This window comes from Alligator mississippiensis, chromosome 10 (genome assembly GCF_030867095.1).
Source record: "Alligator mississippiensis isolate rAllMis1 chromosome 10, rAllMis1, whole genome shotgun sequence".
NCBI lineage: Eukaryota > Metazoa > Chordata > Crocodylia > Alligatoridae > Alligator > Alligator mississippiensis.
The window spans coordinates 12297501-12311726 of record NC_081833.1 but is presented as its reverse complement, the minus strand read 5'-3'; the positions used below and the strand labels follow the sequence as shown (position 1 = coordinate 12311726).

Here is a 14226-nt window from a genome sequence, read left to right as displayed (position 1 = left end):
ATGCCAACCACTGACCTTGCAGATGCAACTTTTGTTCAAGTTAGTCTCTTTCTGGCTTGGAGCTATAAGCAGAACAGGCTCTGGCTACCCTGAATCATGCTGGACCTTTCAATAGGTATTGTGGAAGATTTGTTTTGTTTTTTGGGCAGTCAATTCAAGATAATTAATGAACACCTCCCCCCCCCACCCCAGTAACTTGCTATTAAGATTCTGCTGTTCCCCTACTACTTCCCCCACCCCAAGATAAATGCTAGTCCTTTGTGCACTCCTTTCTTTTCCCACTCAAAAGATCTGACAGTTTTTCCACTGCTATTTTCCTTCCTTGTATGGGTACCACAGGAGTTTTTTTGCCTTTGCTGTAGGCTCCTCGACCATATACTTCTTGTGGCCTACAGTCCCTGCTCCAAGTACAGCCCTTCAGAGCTGCTTTCTCTATATTCCAAGCAGATTTAGGAACAACTTCCCTGTTGTTCCTCCCCAGCTCCTTAGCAAGCTCTGGTGGGACCTAGCCTTCCTTGCATTGATTAGCTCTCTAATTCGACATCACTAATACAGCACCACTGGCAGAGTATAGTGGCAGAGAGGTTAGGTCAGGGGTGCTGAATACATGGCCCACGGGTTGGATTCTGCACGCAGAGGTCCTCCATCCAGCCTACCAAGCTACTGGCCTCTGTTCTCACCACTGCCACCACCTGTCCCATGGACGCAGCCTGCAAGAAGCCCCACAGTCCAGATCCAGCCCCACAGTCAGGTCACAAAGTAAGCTTGACACCCATGGGTTAAGAGCATCTTGGTATGGCTCCATAGGGGACAGGCTTGCAAAGGCCTGTAAATAGGGCTATCTGGGTCATTCAAGCACAGAGAAGGTCCAGGCAGCCAGATGTGATGCTAACTACATCACTCTGTGTGATGTCAGCTACAGAGACTGGCATACTTTAATTGAACTAGCCCTATGGGCCACTAAGCTCAGCAGGCCTTTGACTTGGATATCATTATTGATGGCACAATGACCAGAAGTGGTAGCATTTTTTTTTAAGCCAATGACTCAGCTATCCCTGCTTAGAACAGGGAACAGGAGCCCCGAGATCTGTAGGCAACCACATTTTCCCTGTGACTAGCACATGTCCTAGTAATAAGTTACAGGCCCCATTTTCCCCCTGAAGACTAAACCTTCCAAGACAGACTCTCACTTTAATACCAATTGATTTTTTTTTTTTACGTGCTTTAGATTAATAATGTGCAGACTGATTCTCCTTTCACCATTTCAATAGCATTATTAACAGCTAGTTTGTTTTGAAAAAGAAACTACTTTTTAAAGAGATGGGATAGAACCAATAACACAGTGCTCAACTACATGATAGTACAGGCACCTCACTCCATGGCAGTATCACTGCCAAAACAGTCACAAGCCTGCTGTTCTGGAACACAGCAGAGCCAAAACAGTTAAACAGCAGGAGCTACTTCACCTACCTAAAACTCCCTTATACCTTTACTGTGATAAACTAGAGGCATTAGAGTGCAGTGAATTGGAAACTGTTCTCACTTACAGCAGGATATTGGGTATGTTCACATGCAATGGATACCAGGATGCACATCTTCCGTACTGTATTTCAAAAACTTTAAATCAACTGGGTGCTTTTTAAATTAAAGCTCATCCCGCTGTTTCAGTTCTGTTGATACTATTCACTACCAAAGTACTTGCTGCAACACTTCAAGACACCTGCCCAAGGATCCCCCTGCACTATGCCACTGTGACAAAGACCAATTGCTGCCAAAGCTGAAGGTATAGCCAACTTGCTACTGCACTTTTTATACCTGAAGTTCACAAAATTTCAAATGACACATGCACAGTACCCAAGTCTAGCTACTCCTAGTGTGGACAGTAGCAGCCAACTATAGCTGAGGGTAGACAGCCTGCCATATCCCACAAAAGTGCAGGAAGAAGGAGAAATTTTAGTTGAGGACAAAGGCAGAGCTCTTTATTTAACTTCACAAGCACAAGTGGTACCCGCAGAAGCATCTCTATATCAGCACAGCTGTCCCTGCACTAGGAGGTTGAATCACTTCCACTGTATCAAGTTTTAAGAGGATACAGTCCCAGGGAAAGAAACTGTGCTAAGATCAACCCTTTCACACAGCAAGCAATTCAGTTTGGCACACACCAGACTGGACATGCCAAGAGGCTAATACCGCTCTTAAGGTCCTCATAGCTTTGCACTGGTGTACTCCCAAACAGATGATTGTAGGATTCCAAATCTCTCATATCTTTGTGATGGTCAAGATCAATGGTAAAAACTAGAAGCATCTTTCACTAGCATACCAGGAGGAACAAAAGTTTTTACAGGCTACTTTATTAGAAGTCAAATGCAGTGGTGTAAAAATAAGAGCTGGATGTAGGTTTACTGAAGCGTTTTTTATAAAACATCCGAGCTGTTATACACACAATACATTTGATTGTTAAATATGAAATAACATGTAATTTTCTTTTCACTGCTGCTATTTTAACTTTTTTTTTGATCTCTCCCTCTCTTTGGATGATGAAAACCGACTGGTCAATTCCATTTTTGTTCAGAGTCAGCTCCAGTCAATTTCAATCTTATGTTCTATTACTCCAGTTATAATGCTGAAGCATTTGGTTGTCAACTCCAGAGGGGGACATTTGTTAGAAAACCCTACTTACTGGATTTTTTCTTTCAGTGCTTTGACAACTTTTGCCTGGGTCAAAGGTTTGTAAAAGAAACCATCAGGTCAAATTTGCTCCAAAACTGAGGATCTCTCACAGTAAACCGCACAAAACTCAACTGATTTGTTTTACAAGGATGTAGGTATCAGTTGACTCAGCTGGGATTTGCACCTGTGGTTTCACAAGAGTACAGGGATTTTACAACTCGATGCTCAGGTCACCAAGCTCTCTCCATTCCCTGATGAAAGTACAAATATGTTAAGTAGCACTCACCTACATAATGCTGTAGAACTGACATGACCCAGATATGTAGCAGTATTTTCATGGTGCAGTCAGACTTCATTATAGTACACAATCACTTCTCCTGCATGACTACCTCGCATGTAACAATATGTCCATTGATTTCACTGTGTATACGCTATGTGGGCAGGTCTTACTGATGAGGTATAGATTCCCAATACTGACAACAAAACTTGATCCTTACTCATTGCTACCTGCCATATAATTAGGTTTTGTGTGGAATCTAATTTCCCTCTCTCCCTGGGATTTCTCAGAGTGCAGACAGTTGTACATATGGTTTGAATCTTTCCAAACCTACAGACCAAGGTTCGGGGGGGGATGAAGGAGGCCTGCTATTAAATGAACTCCAAAAGACAAAGCCTAAAGCTGATAAGATGCATCACTACTCTCTCATATAGGACAGGATTATAAAGAATGTTTCTTATAATGAGTTGCCTAGATTTCTGTTGTCAAATTGTAAGGGAAAAAAATCTGAATTTGTGAATGTGTCAACTGAATTTTTCTTGGACAACCATCTTAAAGGCAACCTATCAAGTGTTTTAAAATGGATTTGGGGTATTTTTACTGCTTTACTACATATAAAATATATTGAAGTGCTTTATTTAAGAAAGCCTTTTCTTCCTTTTTTCTTTTTTAAATGTTTTTGTTGGGGAAAGGAACACCGATGTGAATCTTGAGAGAGAGAGAGAGAGAGAGAGAGAGAGAGAGAGAGAGTCCTTCTCCAAACAATGTGTTAGTGGTTCAAGTTAAATGAGTGTTGACAAAAAAATCCCAAAACTGTTAACAATCTGTTTCCCTGTGTTGCTTCAGTTTCAATCTCTTGAATCATTTATAATTTTATTAGCTCTGAAGTCACTGTATATAGGGTTTTCTAGGGTAGACAATTTCCAAGTTAAGAAAAATAATCAGGAGAGAACCCCTTTGGACTTCCTTGCCCACATCACTAAGTATCAAGGGGCACAAACACATTATACCATGTTCACAAGTCACCTTCATCAATGTATATTTTACTGTAAAGGTACAATGGACTTGCACAGATCGAAAGGGTCATTAACCAAATATTAACCATTTCAGCACATTAGATTAATATGAGGCACTGAAATCCTGCATTTCATCCTATTTCTTCAACCAGCTCCCCAATAATCACGCTGACTTCTATTTTAGCTTGTTGTAAAGTAGCTTTCAATTGTGGACTCTAACGGAAGACTGGGGTTCTTTTGGATTAGGACCTTCAGCATTTTTTAGTTTTCTAGCAGTGTCAGGAATTGAACAGAAGGATTCATTACAGAAATGGAATTAACTATACTATTTTCTGCTAAGCCTACATGGCATGAGTTCGTTCCCAGAATCTGAATGGGAACTGCAGTCTACTTCGAATCCCTTTGCTTATACAACTCTCAATAGAGCAACAGAGCCAAAAATACTGCTGTCAGAACAGAAATGAATTATGAAATTTCAGAAGCCAAGCATGTGTGCCGATTTCCACACCACTAATCAGACTTCTCTTTCAGGTCACAACTACTTCATAATAAAACTGTGGTGTCCAAAACCCATGGGCAACATTTGACATTTGAATGGACGAACTGGACATTAAGACTAGAAAGAACCATTGGATCATTCCATAAAGATTCCTATATCTTAAAGGCCATTCAGTTTTACCCAAATACCCTTTAGCAAGTGGAAAACCTGGAGTCAAACTACATACGTTGGTCCTCAGAATGTGCTTCTGTGTAAACAGTGGATTCTCTTCAAGTCATTTAGATGCTTCACACTAATTGTAATACCTCATCATTACATAGATGAGCTATACCACTTCTTTTTTTAAACTGACAGATAACAAATTAATAATTACAGAAGGTTTGGATTTGAGGGGAGGGGTCAGTTTCTATTTGCAAATAACAGTCAACTATTATGAGAACAAATCAGTAAAATCCAACATGCCATCAGGGAAATAAAAAAAAGAAAACATTTAGTGATAACTTTGAAACCACTGAAGATTTTTTTAAGACTACCACCTTAAAAATACTGACTTTACAAATTGTCCAAGACAATTAAATACAAGGGAAAGTACACTAAGTGGTGGAAATCACTGCTTTAAAAGACAAGTGCTTATTTATGGGGGAAAAAACATGACATGAAACTTGCAAAACATAAAAAGGAGATGATCATAAATTAGAAGTTATGTAGTTTAGGTCAGTGGAACTACCACAAAACCTTTGGAACAGGAAGTTGCAGTTAAACACACTGGCTTTCTTATCACCAAAAGATCAGAGCAACAGTAACAGCACAGTGTACAACATACATGTGAAAACAGTCGTATCTAGATAATAACTGAAGAACTTATGGATTCAGTCCAGAAGTTTAGTATCACCACTATGCTTTCCAGGTTTCATTACACCAAAATGCAACCAACAGCTTACGCCTCTGCTAAATCACTCTAGAAAGGAACAAGATGGGGAAACTGTCATAACGTTAACTGCTTCAGGGCATAGACTATGTGCGCCTTTATGGCTGACACTGCTTGTGCATACAGGCAGTGTCATCTGTGAGTAATCTCAGCGAAAACTTAAGCAAGGTCTGCCTTTTGTTGCATATGACACAGCATAAAATGCAATTAAATCCTCCAGAAGCTTCAATACTACAAACAAGCAAAACATGCAATAAAAATAATACTAGTAATAAAAACTTAGACCTTCCCAACTTTGCTAAATCTGTAAAACTGATAAAAAGCCAAAATTCTCACAAAGTAATAACATTTACAACAGCTTTGAGTGAACAACTGGTTTCAAAGATCTTTCATTAGCATTCTGATGAAGTTCCCCTTTTAACACAGTTTTTATACTTGAAAGGAACAGCTATGATCAGAAAGAGTCCTTAAATACAGACTCATTCATCTAATATTTTTCACTCTGATTCACCAATCACCTTCAAGAACAATTAGCAACTTCATCTGAAGGTAGCGCGTAGATACACTCTTGTATGTACCATTCATTTCAGAATACGGTTCAAAATTCCCCTGGTTTTCAGTCTCTCCCCCCGCAACCATGGATTTTCTTTGGCCACCCTCTGGGACCTGCTCTCTCACTCTTCTGTTCATAGCGCTCACTTCTTTGACCGTGCACTCAGTCCTGTCACCCACAGTACAAGTACCTTCTTGCGTGCAGTCCGCAAACTAAGTCTTCCAGTGGCATTGCACTGAGCATCTCAAAAGAAAATATTTCTCCTTCACCTTCCTCTGTTAGTTGAGGTCTTTCTACTCTTTCTTTTTGACTCTGTATGAAAGTGGGACTGGAAGGGGCTACATACTAAGCATTTTCAGCTGGGCTTGACCAGGGTTTGATACAGTGGATATTGGAGGCTGCCAGGGGTGGGAAGAGATAAGAAAGAAGGTAGGGCAGTTTCAGTTTCTTGTACCCATAAAAAAAATTGTTGGTTTGTTACTGTTTTTGTTTGTTTCTTCTTTGAGACGCAGAACTTATTTTACAACTTTCTCTATTAAGATACCAAACAGCTTGAGATGGGAGAGCTGTTTAGATGAAATCACAAACAAATATATGCAAAGTTGAGACACCAGATCTCAGATACTAAACACCCAGTTGGAACATGCTGTATTGGCTTAGTGAAAACCTACAGTGCCACTTACTTTATGATTTTTTTTTCACTTTCTGGCTCAATGGGTATCTCCTATCGCCTCACCAGCAACATTAACCCCCCACACTGTTCAGGCTGCTCCTATCACCACTTCACCATACAGGAAGAGTATATATAGAACCATTTATTTACAGGAACATTGGTAGAGAGAGTTTTTTGAAGTGGGGAAGGGGATTTCACAGTATTTGAGATGAAGGCAGAGAAAATTGTTTCTCTCTCTAAGTTCTGTCTAACCATACATCAATTTAATTTCCATGGGGAAGCCCACAGTTTAGCTAGCTATCTTAACCTAATCACAGGTCAATGTAAAACCAAATGAAAAACAATGCCAAACAGCAACATGAGAAAGGGTCATAATGAAGAACTGGCATACACACAAACAAATGCCTTTTTAGGCTTAAAAGTTAAAGGAAATGGTTAAGGTGGCACCACACAGCAAGAACATCCTCAAATTCTGCTGCCTATTAATAAAGTCAAGGAGCAGTTGATTAAATCTAGCTTTTTTGTTCTATTATTTGTCCTCAGACTTGATGCAATTTTTAAGCTGTCATTAGAGATTTTTTTTAAGAGTACTTGCAACATAAAAGATGCAGATTCTCAAAGCCAGAATAAAACCACCTGTTGTAGTCAAGTACATTACAGAGTATTGCTTCACAGTGTTCCAAATGACCTTGCAGATTCAGTTATTTATGTGGGCATATGTTACTTTAAAGCAGTTTTGTCTTGATAATCCCCTTTGCTTGCTGCTACATCAAATCTGCCAGGCATTACCCATTGTCAAAAGCAGCACTGCACTTTTGTAAGAAAAATCCTCACAATGCACAGTAATTTTTTTTTTTTGGTTACTGGAATTTATGAAATACACATGATCACCAGGACTCTCAAAAGCACCTCAAGTATTACGTGCCTCCCAGTTCAATACATGAAAGGAACAAGCAAATTCTGCTTACTCTATTTATTCTGACGAGCCAATTAAAATCTAAGATGTTGAAGTGCATGTACTCTCTTGCATGTTGATAAAGACTGCAGAAATCAATTTCTTTTTACGTGCTTCTCAAGTATTTTGCTCTGGATTCAGGAGGGGACAGTTGTATAAAGCATCTTCATGGAATCCTACCCCAACAAAGGGGTAGGATTTTTTTTATTTTTTTTTAATGTCATCCTCTTTCTTTGTGCACAATGCCAACTGGGCCAGTTATTGTTTGGTTGATAGCCATATACCATGTGGGGTTTTCTTCTTCAGCCCTGGAGGGTCTGCACCATCATTTGAATTATATTTCCTAAAAATATGCTCATCGCAGTAGAAAGTTTAACATTTCTCATAGAGGATGAATTTTCCTTTCTTCACTAACAGCTCTGAGAAACTCAATGGTTTAACTGGACCTATCTGCTGATGTGTGCTTGACTTATGACCATGCCCAGAAAAAAAATAAATACAGATGGGTCTGTGTCACCTGTTTTAAAGCAACACAAAACTAGACAGTTTGCTCATTATCAACTGTGCATAGACATATTATTTAGTTGAAATATGAAGGTAATATGCCACAACAGATTCTGCTGTAGGCCACAAAACATCACCCTTAAGTCTACTCATAAATCATCTTTCCACTCCAATATTTAGACATCCAATGTTATTCACTGGAAACCCAGCCAATTTTTTTTTCTCCCCATGGAAAGTCAGGTTCTTTGAACCATGTTTTTGCCAACCCAGTCTCACAAGCAACAAACAGGGTGCCATGCATTAGAAACCTCCCAATACTGCTGGGAGCAGTTAGTTGTCTCTTATCCCGTATCATTTATTGCAATAGAAGTACCGCGTATTTCCTCCAATAATGAGGTGGCCACTGAAACAGAGGGGAAATACAAGGCCAAGGGAGGTGGCACTTGATCAGAAGTGTAAAGGGATTGCTGGGTATTACCCATCACAAGAGACTTCACAAACACACTACTAAAAAAAGGTGAGTGAGCAAATCTTGGTAGCCACAGGGCCACTAAACCACAGGACAAAAAGGCCCACATCAAGATGCCTGGACTGGAAATCAGGTAGCCTGTTTGTGAAACCTTCTGACAAAATAATGCCTTGATGTCTGGCTGTAAACGTTATGAACGCTACACAGATTAATATGAAGTGTCAAAACTGCCACAACATTTTAAAGTTTATTGTAATCTCAGTGACAAAAGACCAGAATGACAGGAAATCCAACGTACAAAAAAACAAAAACCATTACCCACATTTTTGTTTGAATACAGAATACTGAAGAAAGTGAACGAAGGCGCGGTTATCGCTCCTATTTACTCAGAATATAAATTCTCTCTCTTCCACGAGTGACCTGTTAGGTGCTCTCTCTTACCAACTCAAATTTTCCTCCTCTCATGCAAACAAAACAAAACAAAAAAAAATCCAAAGCCATCCAAAGCCTTAGCTTGTCATTGCCCCTCTGAAAACATTAAATTTCCTGCTCTGCTTAACTCAGCTCAGACAAGACAGGCAGTATTTACTCAGCAAATATTGTCTGTAATAAGTTAGACAAGCTATATTTTTTGCCAACCTATTACCACCAGAAAAAATACGTACAGTCAACAAGAGCCGCAGAACTTGTTCAATTACCTCAAAAATGGGAATTACAACCGAGGGATTAGGAGGCATTTAAATGTCTCTTTTTCCACCAAAACGTCAAGCATGGGCTATACGTTAGCCACCTCCCGAGGCAGATCAAGTCACATTTTGGCAGTCCGAATACAAAGTTTGAGGGGTGACAGAAAAAAGAAAGAAGGGAAGCCCTATGTCTACGGCTCAGCCGTTCGCCACCATGCCACATTATCCCCCCACCAAAAAAAACAACCATACAAGGCAAACACCTTGGGCAGAGAGTTGGCAGCCCCTGGAGATGGTGAACTAGCATTTTCTTCACTTGACACTTGAGAGCAGCGGAAAGGAAAAGTACGGCCAGCCCCAGCAGCGCCGGCCTGCAGGAACTTGCGGGGGACCCGCGAGGGCTTCGGGGGGCCCCGGCCGGCCCCGCTCGCCCCCTCGGGCCAGGCGAGCACCCCTGGGAGCGCAGCGTGAATCCCGGGTGCCTTTTCTCCCCTCCTGGGCGACACGAGCCACCCAGGAGCGTCCCACCTCTTACCTCCAAGGCTTCCAGGGTGTTGAAGCTGGCGATAGCAAAGCCGTCAATTAAATCCTCTTCTTGGGAGCTGGATTCCCGTCTCCGGCGCCGGGGAGGCCGGGCATTTCTCGCCGTGGACGCCTGGCTTTTGGGATGCGGGCAGTTGTGGCTGGTGTTTTCCTTGCCGGGGCTCGGCTCCTTCTCGGAGCCCGACGAGGGGCTGTGGTGCCGGGGGTCCCGGGCGGCCGCTTCCCGCCGCCTCACGCGGTCCCGCTGGGACCGGGACCTGCGGCTCTGCCGGATTTTCCCATCCATGTCCACACACGCACCCCAACACCCCCCTCCCCAAAAATAATAATAATAAAAATAATAATAATAATAAAATAATTTTTTTTTTTTTTTAAAAATCAAGGAGGAGCGAGAGAAAAAAAAGGAGGGGGAGGGAAAACCCACCCCCGCCTCCCCGCCCTCGGGAGGGGGTGACAAAAACAGAAGAAAAAGAAAAGCCCCGCGCTCAGCCTCGGCTCCGGCCGGCGATAATCCACAGGCGGCGGCGGCGGCGGCGCGGAGCGCGGGTAGATCCACGGGATGACCTTGACCGGGGCCGGGGCCGGGGCCGGGCCGAGCTCCCCCGGGGCCCGGGCGGGGCAGGGGGCTGCGGCCCCGCTCACTCGCGCCGCAACTTTGTTGCCATGAAGGGACGGAGCGAGCGAGAGAAATCCCCCGTGCGGCCGCCGCCGGCCCCGGCCCGGCCCCAACTCCCCCGCCTCGCCGCCGCCGCTGCCGCCGCCGGCCCCGCCCGGCCCGGCCCGGCCCGGCCCCGCGCTGCCCCGGCCCCGCGACGCGGCTCAGGCGGCGCTGCCCGGATGCAGCCCCATCCTCCCCGAGCTGGGACTCGGCGCTAGCACCGCCCGGCCGCCGCGCATGAGCAGGGCTGCCAGCGGCGCGTCATTCCCCGGCGCAGGCCCGGCCGTGCCCCCGCGCCGCCGCCGCCTCCCGCCTCCTCCGCCCGCCGCCGCCGCCGCCGCCCCTCATGGCCCGCCCCGCCTCCCTGTCGCCCGCGGGGGGTGGGGGCTGCTGCCACGGCCCTCGCCTCGCAGCTCCACCTGTGCCCCTGCCTCACCCCACCCCCTCGGCCTGGGCTGCTCCCTCCTCGCAGCTCCACCTGTGCCCCTGCCTCACCCCCGGGCTGCTCCCTCCTCACAGCTCCACCTGTGCCCCTTGTCCTTGCCCCTGGGCTGCTCCCTCCTCGCAGCTCCACCTGTGCCCCTGCCTCACCCCCGGTCTTTTCCCTCCTCACAGCTCCCCCTGTGCCCCTTGTCCTTGCCCCTGGGCTGGGCTGGGCTGCTCCCTCCTCACAGCTCCACCTGTGCCCCTGCCTCACCCCCGGGCTGCTCCCACCCACAGCTCCCCCTGTGCCCCTTGTCCTTGCCCCTGGGCTGGGCTGCTCCCTCCACACAGCTCCCCCTGTGCCCCTTGTCCTTGCCCCTGGGCTGGGCTGCTCCCTCCTCACAGCTCCACCTGTGCCCCTGCCTCACCCCCGGGCTGCTCCCTCCTCACAGCTCCACCTGTGCCCCTTGTCCTTGCCCCTGGGCTGGGCTGCTCCCTCCTCACAGCTCCACCTGTGCCCCTGCCTCACCCTCACCCCCGGGCTGCTCCCACCCACAGCTCCCTCTGTGCCCCTTGCCCTCAGCCTGCTGCTCCCACCCGTAGATCCACCTGTGTCCCTTGTCCTTGCCCCTGGGCTGCTCCCACCCATCGCTCCAGCTGTGCCTCTTGCCCTCTGCCTAGGCTGCTCCCTCCTCACAGCTTCACTGGTGCCCCTTCCTCTCACCCCCGGGCTGCTCCCATCCACTGCTCCCCCTGTGCCCCTTGTCCTCACCCCGGGCCACTCCCACCCGTAGCTCCACCTGTGCCCTTTCCTCTCACCCCTGGGCTGCCCCCATCCATCATAGCTCCATCCTGTTCCTCCCCCCATCCCTGCAACTCCCTCGTGTTGCTGCTGAGCTCTCCCTCCTGATGCCTCTACTGCCCCTGTCAAGGGCTGTGGCCGCTCCCCAGGTGGTGACCTGCACATCCCTTCTCCACTTGGCTGCCTTGGTTTTCTTTCTCTCTTACCTGCTGACACCCTCCTGGGGCAGCCCCTAATCCCATGCCTCCAAGAAGTGCGATGAAATGAGGGGGAGACTCTAGGAAAGGCAGTCAGAGAGGCTTTGCCATCAGATGGAGGCACAGCGGGCAGGAAGCGCCAGCCTGTGGAGTGAACACCCCAGCAGAGCCATGGTCCTCAGCTAGATGTGCCCCAGGTCCTGCCTGCTTGCACTGCTGGCCAAGAGAAATTGGACTTGAACTTCCCCAGAGGGGTGTCTCTATTCTGCTCTAAGGACCAGAGCTACTTTGGATCCTGGACATGGAGCACACTCTATTATAAAGCTGTAAGTGGCGTCTGTAGTTCCCTGAATTTCTCCTAGTCTTAATGAAATGAAACACCTTAGAACTGGGCCCTTTTGTGTCTGCTTCTGTCACTCCAGGAAGAGATGCTGGTATTTATTCCCCTAGTCCTCCCTCTCTCCAAGGGCATTGGCACAGAGCCACAACCTTGCTCTATCTTATTTAAACAACAAATGCTAAATAAATGGCTTTAAAGTCACCCTTTTAAAAATCCAGCATAGAAATGTCATTTAAATTAAAGCAATTTGAAATCAGGGGCAGAAGTCTTATGGTGCTTAATGCAAATAGTCATTCACGCACCCTACACCTCAATCACACTTGTATTGGTGTCATCTGTGCCCTAATAAAATCCTGTGATCATTTATGTGTCAATTAAACAAAGAAGATAGCTAAATCTATCTACTTCCTTCGCTAATTACAGGCTAGTGGAAGTCAGTCAGTTATCTGCTTTGGACACTGCTGGACTCAAGGGTTTAGATGGACTGTTTCTTGCCCATCTGTTGCTTTGAGAGAGCTAATGCTGTAAAATTGGAGTTTCTTCACATTTTAAGGCTCAAAGTCTTAAATTGAAGACTGCTGGATGACCATCAATGGAAGACTGGAATTGTGGATGCAGCCAGGTAAGCAGTGAACTGAATATAAGCATTGTTTTGTAAGCACTTGAAGTTACTTTCCTGAAAAGTGTTTCATTTGAACAAAACAAATTATTTTTGCAAGTGCTTTTCTGTTCCTTGTTCTGTTTTAGAGAGTAACTCATATCTTACCCTTACCAAAGAGCATTGTCCTAAGAAATAAATGGGAATTTATATCAGTATTGAATTAATAGGGCTGGCTTCAGTCATTCTGTGTTTTATATCCTTCTCAATAATAGGTATTTTTAGTTCTTTTTTTTTCAGTTCACTTCTGAAACTTGCTAACCGTTAAGGGTGGTAGAAATTATTCATACAATTCTGCACAGTATTTTCTTGTCACCCTAGCCATCCAGAGCCACAACCTGGCTATGTGTTTACTTCCATGAACTTCATACAGCAGCAGTTTATTTGAGTTTGCCTTCTCAGAAAATTGTGGAGGGCTGTTTTAAAATTAAGCATAAAAATACAAGAGACATAGGAAAGATTTTTAAAAAAATCATACCTACTTATTGTAATACATTTATCCCAACCATCTTTGAAGAAACCCTGATCCCTGCATGTGTATATTTTTGCTTAAAAGTACAGCATAAGGCTTGACTAACAAAATTAACGAAATCATACTGTCCAAATTTGAGAGGATGCTCCTGTTTGAAATGACATCTATGAATCAATTGTGCCTTTTTGCCTCCCAAGTCAATTCCATGTTTTCAATAGAAGGCAAATTTACAGTGATTTTTTTTTTCCCCTTGCATCAAATGGCTTTTCACACAATGATAGTCATCATATTATAACTCTGGATGAATGATAATAGATCAGAAGGAATGAAAATGGATGGATGTTAAAACAGTCAATTCTATACCATGATCCTAGAAGCTCCAGTGCTGCCTAGTTCATTCATTCAGTTTTGTAATTGTGTTAGACACTCCAACAACAGAAAGGCCTTCTTCATTAATCTGGAATTTACTGAAAAGCCTCCCAGATGATAATTCTTTTGGTGCATAAACAACACTGGGCCAAATTCACTGCTGGCTTAAATGGTTGAAATTCCATCAAATGGAGCTAACACGAAATTCAAGGAGGAGGCAGGATCAGCAGGGCTAGAAAGACAGCCTTAGCTACTGTCTTGACAAATTGACAAAATTGCCACTGGTTCACTCTAGCCATTGTCCATGAGAGGTAAACCTGATAACACTGAGGGTTCATTTGCTCTGATTTTCCATTTTCAGCGATCACTGCACATAAAAGTTTGTATGTAAGAGTAGCCACCTGAGTCAGTAAACACTGATCCCTGCAGTGTGACAGAGGAATAACTTCTTTGTAACCCTGGTCCATGTCAGGTGACTAGGGCCAAGCTGTAAAGATCAAGTCTCTTACCAGCTGTCCTGTGTATCACACCTTT

The 14226-nt window shown here is 44.8% G+C and overlaps 2 protein-coding genes across 13 annotated transcripts in view; one reads left to right on the top strand and one right to left on the bottom strand.

Annotated features, from left to right (window-relative positions):
• FBRSL1 (fibrosin like 1) overlaps positions 1-10628 on the bottom strand; it is a 677688-nt gene extending 667060 nt beyond the window's left edge. For 7 of the 12 annotated variants that reach the window (XM_014598485.3, XM_014598481.3, XM_014598482.3 and 4 more), the window contains exon 1: positions 9766-10618. In XM_014598485.3, coding sequence (XP_014453971.1) covers positions 9766-10059 — 294 coding nt within the window. In that variant the 5' untranslated portion in view covers positions 10060-10618. Of the gene's footprint in view, positions 1-9765 lie in introns of all 12 variants that reach the window. The other 5 variants (XM_014598486.3, XM_014598489.3, XM_014598484.3 and 2 more) reach the window with 3 other exon arrangements.
• Positions 10629-10777: 149 nt separating this feature from the next.
• Positions 10778-14226, top strand: part of LOC132243466 (uncharacterized) — a 10151-nt gene continuing 6702 nt past the window's right edge. The window contains exons 1-2 of the mRNA XM_059713279.1: positions 10778-12179; positions 12617-12815. Of these exons, the coding sequence (XP_059569262.1) occupies positions 10778-11764 (987 nt within the window). The 3' untranslated portion in view covers positions 11765-12179; positions 12617-12815. The remainder of the gene's footprint in view (positions 12180-12616; positions 12816-14226) is intronic.